The sequence below is a fragment of the Tiliqua scincoides genome, chromosome 14, assembly GCF_035046505.1.
Source record: "Tiliqua scincoides isolate rTilSci1 chromosome 14, rTilSci1.hap2, whole genome shotgun sequence".
NCBI classification, from domain to species: Eukaryota; Metazoa; Chordata; class Lepidosauria; order Squamata; family Scincidae; genus Tiliqua; species Tiliqua scincoides.
In genome coordinates, this window is record NC_089834.1 from 1,563,797 (window position 1) to 1,582,820 (window position 19,024).

General features: G+C 52.8%; 1 protein-coding gene across 5 annotated transcripts in view; it reads right to left on the reverse strand.

The window, feature by feature from the left end:
- CABIN1 (calcineurin binding protein 1) overlaps positions 1-19,024 on the reverse strand; it is a 79,092-nt gene that overhangs the window by 21,148 nt on the left and 38,920 nt on the right. For all 5 annotated transcript variants that reach the window (XM_066609652.1, XM_066609653.1, XM_066609654.1 and 2 more), the window contains 3 exons: positions 11,349-11,525; positions 9,734-10,032; positions 6,553-6,666 (listed from right to left, as the gene is read on the reverse strand). In XM_066609652.1, the coding sequence (XP_066465749.1) occupies positions 6,553-6,666; positions 9,734-10,032; positions 11,349-11,525 (590 nt within the window). The remainder of the gene's footprint in view (positions 1-6,552; positions 6,667-9,733; positions 10,033-11,348; positions 11,526-19,024) is intronic.

Below are 19,024 nucleotides of genomic sequence, written 5' to 3' on the forward strand. Positions count from 1 at the left end.
TTACTGCCAGTGCCCCTATGCCCTGCCTCTCGTTTGTTCCCTTGGAAAAGGCTGCCCCCTATCCGGAAAGTCTTGTCCTGGTCCCCCCACTCCCTCCCTTCGCTCACCCCCTTCTGACCCTGCTACCATGCCCTTTCTACCAGGCATTCTCAACCTTTTTTTTTAAACTCCTCTTTCAGCTCATCTCAGGTCCCAGGGCCCTCCGATCAAGCAAGGGCACAACACAGACAGACAAACATAAAATAATTTATTATTTTCAGTTTTCCACCTGTGGCCTGATTCCAGTGTGCCAGGGCACTCCAGGGGGGATGGGAAATATGACCCCCATTGAAAATGGCTACTTCAGAGGACTCACCTTCTTGCCTGCAAGATGCCCCAAAGGTTGTGGTGGTGGGGCCCCCCTGCTTGGCCTTCCCTGCAATCTCTGCTCATGCCAGGTCCACTGCCAGGGATCTCCTCACTGCGCTCTCTGCCTTCTGAACCTCCAGTTGTCTATAAGGACCCCGAATGCTCCTTGCTGCTAGACTCCCTTTGCAGCTCAGGCTCCCCAGTCCTTTTCCATGCCATTTCATCACTTGTTCAGTGTTCCCGTACAGGAAGCCCTCTGCAGAGGATCCTCAATACCCTGCTCTTGGCCCCACGCCATCCTCCCCCGCCAGAGCCCACAAGCTCACCTACGTGCTGATACTGAGCTCAACTTCTCCACCCAAGAACTTCAAGCTCCATGTGTCCAAGTCTGAACCTCCTCTTTTTATTCATTTTACAAAGACTGATCCCACCCCTCCCCCCTCCCGCCAGCAGGTCCTGCTTTCCTTCCAGACCCCTCTCTGTCTCCTTTGCTCCCTCCCCATTCCCCTCTTAACTGCTCTCCCCTCCACAATACCACAAGAATCTGGCTCTTCCTCTCAGCCCCCTTGGGTTCAGATAATGCTCTGGCTGTCTCTCTCTTTGCCCAATGCCGCCCCTGCTGCGCTGGTCTTCTGCCGGTTCATCTCAAGCCCCTCATCTGAATCCAACACTCAGCTATGAAACTCTTACTATCACACTGATTATCATATTAGGCCCTTTCTTAGATGACTAAGGGCACAATCCTAACCCCTTATGTCCGTGCTTCCCAGCAAGGACGTAAGGGCAATGCAGCTCTAAGGCAAGGGAACAAACATTCTTTTACTTTGAGGAGGCCTCTGTGAGTGACACCCAGCTGCAGGATGCAGCACATGTCCCATTGGCAATTCCCAACTCTGCTGGGAAGTACTGACATTAGGGGTTAGGATTGCACCCTGAGAAGTACAATATTATGCAGGGGGTAGAGAAAGCGGATACAGGAGTGTTCTTGTCCCTCTTACACAACACCAGAACCAGGGGAGAGCCACTGAAATCAAGTGTCAGAAGAGTTAGAGCAGACAAAAGGAAAAAAATTTCATTACCCAGAGTGTCATTAATCTGTGGAACTCCTTCCCACAGGATGTGGTGATGTCCTCTGGCCTAGATGCCTTTCAAAGCGAATAGAACTGATTGATGGAGGAAAAGTCTATCACAGGTGACAAGACATTATGGGTCTGTGCAACCTCTTGGTTTAAGAAGTAGGGTCTCAGAATGCCAGGTGCAAGGGAGTGGCACCAGAATGCAGGTGTCTTGTTGTCTTATATGCTCCCGGAGGCAACTGGCAGGATACAGGAAGTTGGACTAGATGGACCTTTAGCCTGATCCAGCAGGGCTCTTCTTATGTTCTTAAACCCCTTTACTGGCTTCTCACCTGTGCCCAAATTCTGTGCAGGCTTGCCCTTGCTTCAAAGCCCTCCACGACCTCCCTACCTCTTAATGGGTCTCCTGTCCCACCACACTCCTGCCCATGACTTCTGCTCTTTCATCTCCACCTTCCTCAATCCACCTGAGGGCCTCCTGTTCCCTAGAACAACTCTGTCCTTGCACACCTATGGGATGTTCCCTCCCTCCCCACCTGCAAGCCTGCCTGAAACGCCCCCTTTGCAGGGCATCCTTCAGCACCAGGCCTCTTTTCCCCTGCCCTGCCGCAGCATGTGAACTAAAAGACCTGCCTGCACCCTCCCTGCTTGCCCACCCTGTCCACCCCCTTCCTTCATCTGCCCTGTGCCAATATTCAGCCTGCAAACCCCTTGTGCAGGGATCTGCCCCTTTTAATCTCTTAAGCACCAGGCGCACTCACGACACCGCACAAAATAACCACAAAGGAGTCACAGAGTTCCTGACCAGGAAGTGCACAATGCATACGCACTGCACGGACAGCTACTCAGATAGGGGGCCACCCGGCTTCCTCAGTCAACCTCTTTCAGACAGGTTGAAGGAGGGACTGAGATGTGGGTTTCCCCAACACAATAAACCAGTCCATCCTTAAAGGTGACAGAGGCCCCTGTGCCTTTTTCTGCCAGAACCCCAAATGTGCAATTCTTCTCATCTGCAAACTTCACAAAACATTTTCCCGCCTTGTTTCCAGCAAAATAAGAGCTACAGTTAGCTCCTTCTCCAAACCACCAAGGAGAGACCATCCTGTGGAACCCCACAGCCAGAGGGTGGTGGCAAAGAGCTGTGGCACTGAATGGGGGGGGGGGGGTGGCACCTGCCTTTGTGTGACCAGCATGAGGCACCCCATCCTCTGAGGCTGTTGTGCTGTTCCGCTTGCACCTGCAAAAATCTGCCAAGGCTGCAGCTGAGAAGAGCCCTTTGCTGCAGCCACTTCCCAGAGAGTCTCAACTCAACTGGGACGCGTGCCCGTTTCTTGCTTGCAACTCTCCAGGGAAGCCGGACCCTTCACCACAACCAGGCGTCACCCCTTACAGGAAGGTGGCTGAATCTCTGCGCTTGGGGGGTGGGGGGACAGCGCAGAGCCCCTGCAAGCCCACTTCTCTCTGGCCCTTTTGGCTGAGACCTCCCGAAGGCCCCCCTCCCTGGGCAGACCTTGAGGAAGCGGCTGGCCCGTGGCCCTTGCTCTTGGCTGCACTGCCACCAGCAGCCCAGCCACCCATGGGGGCTCCAGCCCACAGCTGGGGGGGAGGGCTTGATCCTCACTTCTCCATCCAGAGAACACCCGCCCACCAGCCGGTGGGTGAGCCGCCTGCCTCCCCAGGCTCTGGAGATCCACTCTGGCCATGAAGGGGAGTGGGTGGCGGGGGGGGGGCGCAGAAGACCCTCCAGTGCAGAGGCCTGTTCTCCCCCCCAAACGTAGGCTGCGATTCACCCGGGTCCCCAGTGCGCCCCTCCCCGGCAGCGCCATCGCCATCGCCCGGTAAACAAGGCGCGCTCCTGGGGCCGCCGGAAGGGCCCCCGCCTTGGCTCCGGGGCGGCCCGCGCGGGGCGCCACGTCCGCTGAGCGGGGAGGCTCCTCCCTGGCCAGGAGCGGTGCGCCCAGCGCGGAGCGGAGCAGAGACGGCGGCCAGGCTCCCGCCCTCCCGCGGCCCCGAGCGCCCCCGCCCTCCCCCGCCGCCGCGCTGGGCCCACCTGCCCCTCGCCGCCGCCTCCTCTTCCTCTTGGCCATCGCGCTCCGCTCCGCTCCTCCGCCTGGCTGGCTGGCTGGCTGCTCCTGCTCGCTCGCTCGGAGGCGGCGCTGCGCTGCTCCGCGGCCACCCACGCGCCGGAGCGGGAGGGGAGGAGAGGAGGGGGGCGCCGGGAGCCGCTGCAGCCCGGGGCGCCCCCGCTGCCCGAGCAGGCACAGAGGCGCCGGGGCTTCCTTCTGCAGAGAACGCTGCTCGGAGCCCCGCGCCTGGCAGGGAGAAGCAGCCCCAGCACTGCCGGGCGCCTGCGGAGGTCCCGGGCCAGGAGCAGCACCCTCTGGAAGGGGCTCCGACGTGGGACGCGAGGTGGGTGGGAGGCAGAGCCTCCCCCCCTTGCAGGAGGACCACCAGCTGGGGGAGGGTTCTGTGGCCGGGAAGGGCTCTGGGGGCAGGGACATGCTGTGGGTCGGGACGCAGATGAACCAGAGCCTCCTCACGGCCACCGTGTGGGGCACCCTCCTAGAGCAAAGGGGTTGTGGGTGCTTCTGGTGGGGGGGGGGGCTCTGCCGCACCTGCCTCACCACCCATTGCACACCCCTGCCACAGACTACCTGTCTGCCTCTGTGTGTGTTGCTTCCCCCCAAGATACACACAGGATCCCCTTTTCCCCCAGGAGTAAAGGGCTGCCTTGAAAGACAAGCATCCCAGAGCCACAAGGCTGAAGGGTCACAGCATGCCAGGGTAACACATTGCAGTAGGAGGCAACAAGGAAGTGCAGGTAGCTCTGGGCCAGCTGCCATTCATCTGAACCTATGTAGAAGACACAGGGTCCAATCCTATCCCATTTTCCATGTCAGTGGAGCATGCGCAGCATCCTGTGGTGGGGAGACAGTCACAGAGGCCTCCTCCAGATAAGGAATGTTTTGTTCCCTTAACTTGGGGCTGCACCAGCACTGGAAAATTGGATAGGGCTGGGCCCTTAGGTTGCAGTCCTGTCCACAGTTTCCTAGGAGTAAGCCCCATAGACTATAATGGGACTTACTTCTGAGTAGACATGCACAGGATTGGGCTCACATTTAGTCCCCAAACAGAGCAAAGAAATTTCAGGGAAGTTTAGGCTAGACACGAGGAAGTTCTTTACAGCTGTCCAGCCATGGAACACACAGCCTGCCTTCATGCAGTTGTGGCTTCTCCATCCTTGGGGATTTTCAAGCAGAGGCCTCACGACCACCACCCAGGGATGCTAGAGCAGGTGCCTGCTCTGGGACAGGGGGTTGGACTGCATGATCTCTTTTAGAACATGCAACTGACTTCCACTCAAGGGAAATTCCCGACATAAACACCCTTCAGTTTTCAACAAATTCTAAACTGGCAGGTATTTTTTTGATGAGCCCAACACAGAGGGATGAACGTCCCTCAGCGAAAAACTGGCCTAACAGCTATGAACTTGGCTACTCCTGACTGCGTTTTGCAAAATGCTGCACCAATTGCACCCTTCACCAGGTTGGCTCTTCAAGTCAGCTTCTCCTGAACATTACAACAAAGTTCAAGCTGTGTAATGCTTAACTGCACAGCTGTGCTCAAGGCAGAATAAAAGCATGGAACATTTTCAAACGCCAAGTGATTGGCAGTTCACAATTCAGGACAGACAACATCTTAGCTACTTCATATGTTACTTGACAGCCAGGATGATGTGGTTTGGGAGCTGGACTCAACCCTGGAAGATCCAGGTTGAAATCCCTGCTCAGCCACAAAGCTTCCTGGGTGACTGTGGGCCAGACACTCTCTCAGCCTCACCTACCTCACAGGGTTGTTGAGAGGACAAAAAGGAGGGGAAGAAACATGTTCACCACCCCGAGCTCCTTGGAAGAAGAGTAGTGTGAAAATGTGAATAAATAATAAAATAAATTATAAAATAATAAAATAAATTTTATTTTAAAACCATATTATAAATAAATAATATACTTTTAAAATAAAATACCTATACTACACACAAAGCTGCAGGTGGCCATTGGCGCAAAAAGGATCTGCAGTCCAGAGCAGGACCAACCCTAAAGAAAAAGAGGCTGTTGAGTCCTACTTGAAATTCAGTCACTTTTGGGGGGGGTCCTAGTCAGGCATGCAAACATTTGAATTGACACCCACAGATATTTGAACTGCAGGAAGCCACCACTGCAATAATGGCCATGGGCCAAGATGGCTTTGAAGACCACAAGGGTCCAGATGACAGCACAGAGCCGTGGAGGCCACACATGCCTCCACCTCAACTCTGGGCCTCTTAATCACAACTTAAACGGTCAACTGCTCAGTGAACTGGAAAGACTGGAACTCCAGACTGGAAAGAGAGACCCAAAGAGAACGACTGACTCGTTGACTAGATGCACTTGGAAAGGGTCATGAGGTCAGTTTTGAGTTAAAGAAATCCACTTTTTGTGACGTAAGGCAGTTGTGTTTTCCTGTTCTGGTTATTTGGCTACAACTTTTGATAGGATACAGATAATTCAGTGCAGCATTAAATTATGCATCAAATGATACATACCATAATTTTCACAATTTTGGCCACTAGAATCAAGCTCCTTTGACATCATCTCAAGACCTGGTAGCTGGGGTTCCACCCCCCCAACCCAACCCCTAGCTACACAACTGGGGCCATCGACGGCTCATGGTCAGGGCGACGAAAAAGAGCTACTGTGCCAAGAGGCAGCCTCTGCCTGCAGACTGCTGCTGGAAATAATAAGCCTTGCCTGAACTGAACTGCCCAGAGGCCACCTGGTGCCTTGCACCCGGAATCACAGGGTGGTTTCTAACCTTCACTGCAGGGTCACACAGCACCTCCTTAGCCCCAACCTTGTGCAAGGCCCATTCCCACCCAGGTCTTGCACTGTGGTGGGAGAAAGCAGCAGCGTCCCCTGGCCGTTGCAAGGCCTTTTCCCAGAGAGCATGGGTGGCATCCCCCTGTGGGTGGCAAAGCACAATGCTGCCTCTGCTTCCTGCGAGCGCGCCTAGGATCCAAGCGTGCCTCTCTGCAAGTGTTCCAGATGCAAAAGGGAATGTGGAAAAGGAGCATGTTTAGGGTGCAACTCACGTTGAAGAAATTGGTCTTGTTCCTCTCACAGAAGAGCCCTTGCGCTGGCATGTGCTTCAGCTGCTGCCACGGGAGACCGCTGCCTAGCAACACGTCGCAAGCCCACTGAAGATTCTATATAGGACAGTGCAGGAGAAGAAGAAGCCGGGGGTGAGGAGACTGCTCTGCTCTGACGGCCGCCTCGCTCCCTTCCCCACCCCTCCTGCTGTCTCCGCTCCCTGCCACCTACTCCCAGGATCTGCTGCACTGCCACACCAGAAGACCCTTTCCCTCCCTGTCACGGAGCTGCAATGTTTGTCAACATCTCCAGCAACTGGGGGAGTGGAGTCCCAGGCAAGGTTTTAATTAACATTTGGTGCAGGCACCCCCACTGTATCTGCGGGTCCCGTATCCACAGTTCACAGATTTCCCCATCACACAAATTATAACTGATTGCAGCCCTTCCACTGCTGTCCTCTCTCTATCTCTCTGCTGCCTGCAAGCACTAAAGGGAAGCAGGTAGAGCTCACCACCCACACGGTGGAAGTGGTTTTTGAAGGACTCTGGTGGGGAGGCTCTAGCTCACCTGCCTCCCCACCCACTGCATGTCCCTGCCCCCCAGAGCCCTTGCTGGCAGCCCTCCTCCCTTCCTGGCCACAGAACGCTCCCCCAGATGGCCCTCCTCCTGCAAGGACTCCTGTAGGGAGGCTCTGCCTTGCCTGCCTCCCCACCCACCGCACATCCCTGGTCTGTGCCCCTTCCAGAAGAGGGTGCTCGGGGGCTGTGCTGCCCTCGTTTCTTGTAAGCTCTTCCTGCTTCCCGTCAGTGTTTGCAGGTAGTACAGAGACAGGAGGGCTGCAATCAGACAAAAATCAGGCATTTGTGAACATTTCTTGTAGGTTTTGCTATTATCCATGGTTTCTGGTATCCACAGAACCAGCAACAGATATAGGGGATGCCTGTATTTGTTTAGCCGCATAAAAGGCCCTTCCCCACACCCCCATTCTTGCACAGAGCAAAGAAAGGAGATTTGCCTACTTGTCCAGCGCAGGCCAAGCCTTGCACTGGTCAGAGGTGGTCTGGCCCACAGCCTGCCAAGAGGCATGGTCAGTGGCTCAAGTCTGGCCAGCCATGCAATTCTCTCTGACACTCTCTCTCTCTCCGAGGGAATCCCAGGATTTCAGGGCACTGCCAAATTCCACCAGGGCTTCTTTAAAATGCCACCTCCTCCCTCCCGCCTGCAGTTTCCCAACACATGCTAATCTGTTTTCTCCCACCAGGTTCTGCACAAGCCTTGTCGCCATGGTGCCCAAGCATTCGGCTCGCCTCCATTATTTGGAAGGCTTAAATCTATTTTGCTGTTTAAATCTATTGATAGGCAAAACTCCCACTGAGGGCAGAGAAAGAACAAGTTACATCACACTACTGGTAAACACAAATTTGAGTAGGCTCCCCAAGCAATCCTCCCTGTCCTCTAGAAAACTAAGGTAGAACATACAACTGCTCTGCAGGAAAAATGCCCCAAATCCTGGCAGATCATGCTGCAAGCATGTAATTAAGGAAAGAAACCAGTGTGTGATTAACCTGTGGAACTCCTTGCCACAGGATGTGGAGGTGGCGTCTGGTGTAGATGCCTTAAAAGGGGGATTGGACAGACTGATACAGGAAAAGTCCCATCCCAGGTGACAAGCCACAATGAGGATGTGCAACCTTCAGGTTTTAGAAGTAAGCTGTCTCTGGATGCCAGATGCAAGGGAGTGGCTACAGGATGCATTATTGTCTTGTGCGCTCCCTGAGGCATCTGGTGGGCCACTGTGAGATGCAGGAAGCCACTAGGGCCACTAGATGGGTCTTTGGCCTGATCCAGCAGGGCTCTACTGATGTTCTTGCATTCAAGTGGGACTGCAAAGCCACTTCCTTTGGGGCTGAGAGTGAAGGACTTGGTGCCAGAGGCAGAACTGGGCTCCTTGGACGCCTGGGTTCTGTTTAGTCATTTTCTTTTTAAAAGGGAGCTTCTAGGCCTTCTACCATCCAAGACGTGACAGGCTTGCCCAGTGCCTGTTGGAAGCCTGAGGCAGGGAGACCAAAGGGGATGGCTCTGATCGTGACTTCCTCTCCCCCAAGATTTGCACTCTCTCCTTCTTGCCAGGTTTGCTCCATTTGCTTCATGTTTACAGACCTCGCTCCTGTGCGGATGAAAAATCAACATCCAACCCTGCAGGTTTCCCCCTTTTCTAATGCAACACGCCTGCACAGGCACCCAGGCGGCAGCCATGCAGCACCTACTTGCTTGCTGAGTGTGCAAAAGGGCTACAGCCTCCGACTTGCGCAGCTCAGTTTGTCCTTATGGGCCCTCCCCATACCGGTAAGCATGGGGTTGGTCCAGCCCTCTACACCTTTAATTAGGACCACATGCAGCAGCCTCAGCCTATACTATGGATGAGGTGTGCGCAGCTCTCAGCAGATGTGGAGGGCAGGGCAGGTGGCTCCCTGCTGCTCAGAATAGGTGCGGTTTGCCCCCGAAGGGCTTGGGTGGCGAGGACCACCTCAGGCAAGGGCAGCCCACACTATACAGGTGGAGGAATTACAGTGGCCCTCAGTGTCCACAGTGCCGCAAAAAATCACCAGGAGGCCACACAAGGTTGCACCAGCTTCCCCAGAAGGCCTTCTGGACACAATTTCGGTTTGCAGCAGCGACTTCTGGCCACGTCCAGGAAGTGATCTGAGGTGCAGGGAGTTCACACATGGCCTCCCCATGCCTCAGAACATCTTCCAGATGTGAATGGAAGTTGTTGGTGCAAATCAGAAGCAAGGTCAGGTTGCATCTGGGCGGCCCTCTGACACACAGGCTTGGCATTCACGGATGCTCAAATCCACAGATAAGGAGGGCCCACTGTACCACTGCTGCCACAGCCCACGTCACTGCTCTGAGAGTAGCCATGGAAAGGCGGCAGCCTCCTGATTCCTGCTGGGTCTGGTTTCAGCCAAGCCAGCTGCAAAGAGATCCTTGTACATTCTGCACTTAAGGCTGATCCCACTGCTCTTCCAACACTAAAGTGGTGAAGGAGTGTAGAGTCACAGAGGAGGCTCTTTCCTCACTGCAAGCCCTGGCAACAGCGGGTAGGGAGCCACCACGGTTCAGGCCCCACACTTCCTTTTGCCTTCCAGTGCCTGCCGCCCTCCCATCCATGCTGCCTCTCACCTTATGGGTCCTGCTGTACGCGTAGAGGTAGGCCAGCCTGTACAGACTCTTGTAGTGCTGAGGGAAGCGGCTGAGGCACAGGTGGAAGGCGGTGATGCACTGCTCCGTCAGGAACTTGCGCTGCTCTTCCAGGTCCACCGGGATGCTCTGGGGAAACTGCTCCACTCGCCTCTTCAAGTCCAACTGGGAGAGGGTGGGGACTGGGGCTTTGGTGGGGAGGCCAGGAGGCGCCTGAGGGTCCAGCTTCTGCTCAGTGGCATGGCAGGACTCAGACGTGTCTACGAGTTCCTCTGACTTTCCTGCAGACATCAAAATTAACACACACACAGCTAGCCTCCATTAGAGTCCGCTCATACAAATCCCACCCTCTTTTAATCCATTAAAACAGGCTCCAGATCGTACCAAAACTTTTTTAAAAATAGTATTAAACCACTGCTTCCCAAACTTCTCACAAGTGGGTCGTGCAATTGAAACTGACAAGCAAATCGCTGACAAGGAAAATGTAATGAGACCGATGGAAAATGAGCTGCATATGCGCAGTTACTCGCAAATAGACAATGATGTCTCAGTATGCTTTGAAGGGCACACCAAGAGGAATGCAGTGCCACCAGAATGGTGCCTCTACAATGAATGAAGGCCCCAAAACACACTCGAGAAGGAAGTCCCCCATCCAAACTGACAAAAAAAATTGCATTGAGTCCTATGGAAAGTTAAACTGAACTGCATCTGTGCATTTACTAACAAGTAGGCAAATATGTCTTGGCTCTTATTAAGGCCAAGCAAAGTGGAATGCAAGGCCACCAGAGTGATGAACATGGATCTCAACAAATGCTCCAGAAGGCATTTCCCTCAGAAAAAAAAACAGAGGCTTGAGCAGTTGGTAAAGTGAAACCTTTTCAGTCTTGTAAAGCGAGGTGGGTCCCGATAGAGTATCATTTTAAAAAGTGGGTCTTGGTGCTAAAGAGCTTGGGAATCACTCATATTAAAAACATTACTGAAAAGGAGATTTTTGTAAATTATTGTACAGGAGAAGACTGAGCCATATACAGCCCACAAGCCACACCTAGCCTGCTATGTCTCTTCTTGCCCCCTGCCCAACTAAAGCAGAGGAGTTAAGAAGCCAGAAAGGGAGCAGGTGCCCCTCCACACCTGAAGCAGGTGCTCGGGGTGGGGGCCACACTGCCCCTCCCACATGACAGTACAGCTTGTGCCAAAATCTGGCTCATCCTCGGCCACCCCAGACCCCCAAGGTGGCTGCTGGAGGCTAGGGGGGCAAGCAGGGCTCGACGGCCCACCACTTGTGGCTTAGGTTTAGTTAATGCAGTGGTTCCCAAACTTTTCAGAAGCCCTAGCGGCTGCCGCCTGATTTATAAGATGCCAAGGGGTGTGATTGCAGTGGTGATTTGGTAGCAGAGCTCCCCCCAGTAGCAGCTTGTTTAACCCTTGATGCACATGGCCTAACCTGCCCTGTCAGTTTCATGACTGAACAAAAATTGGGTCCACAGTTTGGAAACAGCTCAGCTAAACAATACTCTCTCACACACACAAATAAACACACACACACACACACACACACACACACAAATCGGGGATCGACCGAGTAGAGCCAACTGACCCCTTTCTTCCACAGGTCCCGGGGTCTCTTTGCCAGGCACGCCGGGGGCTTCTGCATATGGCCTTCTTTCTGGAAAGGGCTTCTTTGCGCTGTCTTGAGAGCTGGCCGGCTCTGTGAACATGTCCTGGGTTGAATTGGAGTCGGACAGCACGACTGCAGTGCTGTCCTGGCTCCTGTCTGTAAGGGTGAGACAATCACGGACAAAAGTGAGCCCATTTTCCACGTGGTCTTTCCACACGTGCAACACACTTACCTCCACCTCAAGCCTCTCCTCATTCTGGTTTCCCTAAAGCCGGCTGCAGCCACCACCCTTCAAGCACCACAAAATCTGCTAAGCAAGACAGCCGTAAGCATTCATGGGCCTCCCCAACACTCAGCCTCGCCTTGTCGTCCACTCTTCCACAGGCTAATACTGACACTCCATTCAGAGAGGGCTGATAAGGACTTATGCAGATTCCAGTCTCCAGAACTTAAAATCTGCTTCCTGGGATGTCCCTTTAGCAGCAGTGCTGTGTTTTGAGACCCAAATCTGCAAGGAGCCTGGAAAGAAACTCAGCAGCTCTCACAGGAGCAAGTGAAGACCATTGCCCAAAACAGCAGGTAGAGAGGAAAAAAGCCAAAACCAGGGACAGACTCAAAATGCCACATTGAAATTGTTTTTTTTCCTGATAGCAAAATCAGTCTGGGGGCTCTCTTTGATTTTCAGGGTGAGAGAATGATGGCTGCTGAAGCCCTGAGCGAAACACACCACAGCAACCTGCCTGGATCACAGAAGAGGGAGCAAGTGTCAGCTGGCAGCCCCAGGCCCTCTGCAGTCCTGGGTAGCTCTGGAGACAACTTTTCCCAGTCGTTCTGCAAACGTACAAAGACCTTGTTAGATCTTAGAGCCTGCTGGGAACCTCTGCAATCCCCACTGCTCATCACGCACAGACATTCTAGTGTGCAAGTGACCATCAGCCAAAAGCACCACAGAAGGCCATCTGCAGGGTCAGGAAGAGGCTAGTGTCTTGCCCCACAATTTGCTATGAGAAGCTTCCAGGAGCTGGTCTGAGAGAGAAACCGCCTAAGACAGGGGTGTCAGAACGTAAGGCCCAGGAGTCAGATATAGCCACTGGAAGCTGTTTGTCATGACAATTGGCTCTACTAGCAACCTCCATCAGCTGTTCTCAGCTGCAAACTCACAGAAGCGGCACTGCTAAAAGGGCAGCCTGCATGATAATTGGGCTCTCCTCTTTCTTGAAAATATGACCAAGGTTTGTATATTTTTTCTTCTGTCGCTTGCAGCTAATGCTTATGAGACAAATATGCTTATTTCAGGTTCTTATCTGTTTAATGATGTCACTTCCTGCTTAATGACATCACTTCCAGTCCACAGCAGGCACTGTGAATAATATTTGGCTTGCTGCATGAAGACAGTTTGACACCTCTGGCCAATGAGGTGGACAGGTGACAGCCAGTCCAGCTCCCAATAGCCAATGCAGAAGAGAAGTCTACACAGCCCATGGCAGCTGCTGCAGACGTTCTGAGCAGGAGGAAAGAAAGCAGGCTGGCTCCCTTCTTGGCCACTGAGGCATCAGAAGTGGAATGTAAAAACAGCCCTTCAGTTCACAGAGGGCATTCCTTTCCTGTCTATAAGGATGCACAAACAACAGAGCAGACTAATGAGGCTGCCACAGACACCAGGTGATGGTTCTCCACAGGGAATGGCAAAAGAGACACGGTTTGTGCCGGAAGAGGTGCATCAGACCTGGTCCGCAAGGGGGTCAGAGATGAAAGTGGCAAGGAGAACCAAGTTCCCGGGAGCCCTGCCTTGGCAGATGGCCTTAAAACCCATCTGTGCCCTTGGGTGCACACATGCAGCATATAGGGACTACCTGTAGGGCATGCGGGCAGAGATGGGTTAAGGAAGCCTCTCCAATAAGATGGGAACTATACCAGACTCCCATCCACACAGGGCTGCTGCGGACACAGAGAACATGGAAGGGAAGCAAACCCACAGCAGTGACACAGCAAGAAGCGACTGCCAACACTACACAAGGACAAGGTGATAAAAACAAGAGATCTGATAGATTGGACAACGACACCACCAAGACAGAGGCCTTCTGTATAAGCAGCATTACTCAAACTGTGGGTCGTGACCTGATTCCTGGTGGGTTCCACAGAGTCTCCAATGAAAACACAAGTGATGGAAAGATCAGATAATTGCCTCAAGCCCTGAGGCTCTTCAAAAATCAGAGAGCTGCTAACTGCCCTGCAAACAGCTGAGCTCCTGCAGGTCAAAAGCTTGTGTCAATAGAGGGAGATCAATGTTTGAGAGCCTTTTTTTCTAGTGTGCTTCCCCCCCCCCAATGCTGACAATGACAGGTGGGGGGGCAGGTGAAGGTCACAGAAGTAAGCCCCACAAGCCTTGAATCAGTAGGGCAGCCTCTTTATGAGAAATGGATTTTTTTTTTTATTTTGCACATTTTTTATTTTGCATAACAAATCAATCAAATATTACTTGTAAATAAATATTTATTTCTAGTAAACTTTCTTGTAAAGCTAGGTGGGTCTCATTTTTTTAAAAGTTGGTCCTGGTACTAAAAAGTTTGGGAACCACTACGCAGCATCAGTAAAACATGAAGCAACACAGAGGGAGAAGTGCCACCAGCTGCTGCAGCACAACAGAGACCTTGAGGAGGCTGCAAAACCGCAGATAAAGATCTGGGTGCCGGAACTGTTTGCAGACAATGAGAGTCAGAGACCTGCTGCTGGAAGCATCAAGGGAGGGGAGCTGACAGGCCAGCGAAAGCAGTCAGATGCTTGGCTGACTAGCTAAGCTTCCTGTAGGCAAGTTGCCCTGGGCAGCCGTCCGGCAGCTGGAAGCCAAATCTCAATAAGTGGTCCCAGCTCTTCTGCTCCGGAGCACCTTCTGAAAGCAGGAGAAGCTTTCCACGTTTTTAGAGGGAGACAATATTCTTGTAGGGATTAAGTTTTCAAACGGGAGCCTAACTAGGTGCAAAAATTTGACCAGAAGCCGTGGACAAGGAAGTGAGAAGAAGCACTGCTGTTTTCAGTAAGCACGGAGGCCACACTGTGTGAACCATCACTGGTGCTTGATGAGCATGTAAATGGGCACTACCTCGACCCCCGTTTTACAAGAACCTGCAAGGGAAGTGTTGTTATTATCCCCATTCTGCAGATGCAGAAGACTGAGGGGGAGCAGCATACCTAGTGCCACCTAGTGGGAATTCAAGGTAAAGGCGAGAATCAGAACAGTGCAGGTTCAACTGGCAGCTCAGTCTTTGCCGCTATGCTAAACCAACTCTGAATTGTCGTTGTCCTTCCTTGAGAATATTTCTGTTCTGCTGTTCAGCCAAAAACATTTGCCAAGCTGTTTACAGAGTAAAGCAGCAAAAGGGTGATTCCTTGTCCTGAAAGGGGGAGAACAGCAAACACCTGCTGGCCGGGACTAGGCTGAACAAGGTCAGTCACTCTCCCTTCGCTCAAGACAGGAGGGCCACATATTTTTACAGCGCTGCAAGCCACTCTGGGTGCTCCCAGGGTGGGGGTAATAGTTGGAAGGAAGCAGGGCAAAAATCTCTTAGCAAACAAAAGTGTGCTGGAAAAGCTTGGCAGTTACAGTTCCACCATGCCAGGATGGGGCATTCAGGCGGCCTGGACTCAGGAGAAAGGCAAAAGCACCATGAAGGACTCTTTCAAGCTAGAATAGTGCCTCAGTGTACCTGAAAGACTGGGAGACCCACAAAGCGGAGAAGGGAGGATGTGCTGGATTCACATTCACTCCAAGTAAAGACCCCCACTGCCAAGTTACATTACAAGAGGAACTCCCCTTTCTGGATGATGGACTCTGCTTTTTCCCTCCCTGTTAAATATCACTGACAAAGAGCAGCCTGAACTGGAAACCAACCGGCAGATTCAAAGCACATGCAAGCACACACATAGGGTGCAGGGTGCAGAGTTCACCACTTTAAGTGGAAAAACATTCCTTCTCAGCATCCACTGCGCATGGATGACACATGCTCCTAGGAGGGGACCCTGTCCTGCAGCAACCCTTCTTTGAAAGTTGGAAGGCTGAGCACCAAGCAACGCATCCAAATATGGGAGACTACTCTTCAGCCACAGCCCAGGTGCTCTTAGGCAAGTTACTAAGTGGCGATACCTGTGTCCAAAATAGGGCCTTGTGCAGGCTAGCCTACGAGGGTGCTCCTCAGCAAGACCCAAACCCCTGCGCCAGATGCCTAGCGTGGGCTCCATTTGCCCACCCCCACTCCTATTGCCTCCTGCCACAGCTGTCCCCATTCCTGCAACTATGTACTTGGTGGAGGCAACGGGAGTCTCGCTGCTATTAGGTAAGTTGGAGGGGAATGGGAGTGGAGAAGCAAGGATCTCGGGATCACTTGGGATCTAGTGTTGGAATGAGGTTTCTGAAGCAGGGACGGGACGGGGGGGGGCAACAGGGACCACAGCTCAGTGGCCAAACACTTGACTTTGCAGGGCTGGGCAGCCTGGACTGCTGATAGGGGAGGCAGCTTCCTATGTTCCCTCGTTTCATATTCCAGATGGCGTCATCAGGAATGAATGTGAACTATGGAACTGGCTTGGAAAAAGCTGGTTATTCTCCGAGGCCTCAGAAACATGACTCATTTTAGTAGGGCATTTTCCAACAGCCAACCAAGCAAAGACTACCAGCATGAAAATGTCTGTTTCAGGAGCCTGACCTCGCTTTGGTGGAAGCAGAACGCTGCTCCTGCTGCCTGAGGAGGGGCAGGCCGGTCTGGAGAAGGTGGGGGCAGCATTCTGCTCCTGTTCGACCTCCGCAGGTGACCCACACAGATGACAATTGCCTGGGCCCAGCCACTGGCATAGCTAGAGGGGGGCGGCGCACTAGGTTTTGCAGGGAGCCTCCCTGCAGTGTGCAAGTGGCTCCTCCCCTCCCCTTTGGAGTCATGTGGGTGGGTGGGGAAACGGAGGCGAATGGCTTGCACGCTGCAGGGAGGCTCCCTGCAAAACCTAGTGCGCTGCCCCCCTCTATGCCAGTGGGCCCAGCTTGCCCAGACACAGCACCCCCCCCCCCCACCTCTACACCCTGTTAGGCCTTCCAAGCCCACCATCTAAGGGCCAAGTCATTGTGCCCAGAGAGGCATTCTCAGTAACTGTTTCTCAGATGTGGAAGCCTCCCCGATTTTTTCCCCTTGGAGATATGCCAAACCCGAAGACTTGGTGCCCAGTGGCATAGCTAAGTGAGTGCAGGGGGGTACAGCGTCCTGGGTACCACGCCTTGAAGGGTGTCAAAAGGCCTCCTCGCCACTGCAGTATCTTCTCCTGCACCCCCTTAGGGGCACCTGGATCAGTTGCAAGCTACTCTGAGTGGTTGACAGCTTTTTTCTTCCACTAAAAATGCCTTCAGTCGCTCAGGGAGGCATGCAAGCGTTCCAAGCGTGCCATAACCCAGATGTAACTGGCACTGATGGCATCATGTCACTGCAATTACTTCTGGGTCAGGCACTTCTGGGTGCCAGAGGGGCCAGTTACTCCACTCTTGGTGCCTTCTGGAAGTGGTGACAGGCCTTTTCATCAACATTTGCTTTTGGAGGCCTCAGGGACGAGCACATAAAATCTAGAAGGCAACGGCTTCCTGAGAAAGTCCACTGGGGCTTGGGGACTGACAAGCATTCTGCACTTGGGATGTATGGGCTGCCAATCCAACCCCCTGCTTTAGACCACTGCGTGAATGAATTCCCCACTCTCCTCCACCAGCCTTGCAACCCCTCTGTGTTTCTAAGAGGAGGAGAAGCCAAATCAGTTTGCATGAAGAACACAAAAGGGATGGGTGCAGGAAAAGCACTGACGAGCCAGAAATTGCAGGAGCTGCTATAGGGAGGGGTGCAACTTCTCGGGGAGGGGAGGCTTTGGCAGGTCTGTCTACCATGTTTCCATTGGATTTCAAAGAAAGTTAACCTGTAGTTCTGAGCATGACTGATTCAAGCAAGCCGTGATGGGTAGAAAAGCAGGGAGAGAATATCCACAGACAAGAGTTTTAGAAAGGGTTAGGGCAGCACGGGCAATATTGGTTACAAAGCACGTATACACAGGCAGCAAAAGAAAGGAGGACAAGGATGATGACAACAACAACAGAAGCCACATTTAACTGTACAAAGAGGGTGACAACAACAACGAGTTTTCTGTTCTACTGAATGAATAAGTCCCCTACGCCATGCATTTCCTCTACAGTTTGCCAAGAACCCTACTAGGTGGCAGATGCACTGGATGGCAAGCACAACACACACAGCACCAAAACAGGGCAAACCTTAGAAAGCAAGGCCCTCTTGCTGGGGCCGTGTATCTTGAATTTGGGAAGTGGCTTCCCACTTTCTTTGCAGAAACGTCTGCACGGAACAAGCTGACCTCATGCTCTCTGGCCAGCAAGTGTTCCACGTGCTGCTGTTGCCACCCACACATCTGGACTTATCCCACCTCGGGCACTGAGAACCCAGTAAGAATACAGCAAAAATGCAGTGTATGACTGATCCTCATCTGAACACACAGGTAGAGCAACACACCAGTAGGCCAAATTTTTAGTGTAAAAAAAGTTGGACGCTACTTGGCCGGAATCACACACTGGATTAAGGGGTACAAAACTAATGAGAAGAGTGGGGTGAGCAAAGGAGAAGGATAATCTTGACTACCAACTCAAACGACAAGCGGCAGGAGCAGCAACAGTCTGATTTAACGTCATGCCATTCAGAAGAAGGAGCTGCAGGGAGGAAAGACCAGTGGAGTGCTCAGGCCCTGGAGTGCAATGCTCTCCCGCCCATGATTTGCTCCTCCTTCCCCAAGAGTGTACTTCAAGGGTGCACATAAAGTGGATGAAGAGAGATGCATTTCCGAGGCCAAAGCCAAATAAGTCCTTTCCTCCGGGGAGCCATAGGGCTCCAACCCCTTAGTGAAGCACTAACTTGGCTGGAGCCCACTGCAAAAGGACCTGGCAAATGAAGGGGGCTACTCTTCTGAGCAAGTCCCCAAGTAGCCCCCTCCTTCGGGATCTGGAGCTTAATGTCCCTTTCAGACCTGACACTATTGGGTTTCCATCTCCTTTCCTGACCCCAGTCTTGGGGACCCCTCATGCAACTTCTCCAGTCTTGAGAGCAAAAGCACAGAGGATACCCTCCGGAAGTGGCTCCCACCTGCTTCCATGACTGCCCCAGTCTTGTCCTTTGCTGATTTCCACTGCCCCTATATTTTCCCCCAAGACCTGCATTACCTTGAGAGGCTCTCCAGACATCTTTTTAATTAGAGCCCCTTGGCACTCTCGGGATCTGTGTAATGAGAGCCTGCTTACTTAAGAACTGGTACCCTGTTTTTAACAATATTGCTCAAAGCAGGGCAACAGGCACCGAAATCAATGTTTCAAAAGAAGAGGTGTCCAAACTAGGCCTGGCCCCTCCTCACCAGTGAACAGCTGGTACAGGGTGGCTACGAAACCAGAAGCAAAATGCTTCCCAGCACAATTTAAAAATAGCCAGCAGTGGGTTTTTAAGGTGACAGTGCTAATGACAGCAACACAGGCACTGCAGCCCCGAAAGTCTCTGAGCTGCCAGTGCCCAACTATAAAAACCAATTTACTCATACCAGGGTGAAGCTGTGTCCGAGGCCAGGCCAGGCAAGTCCTTCTG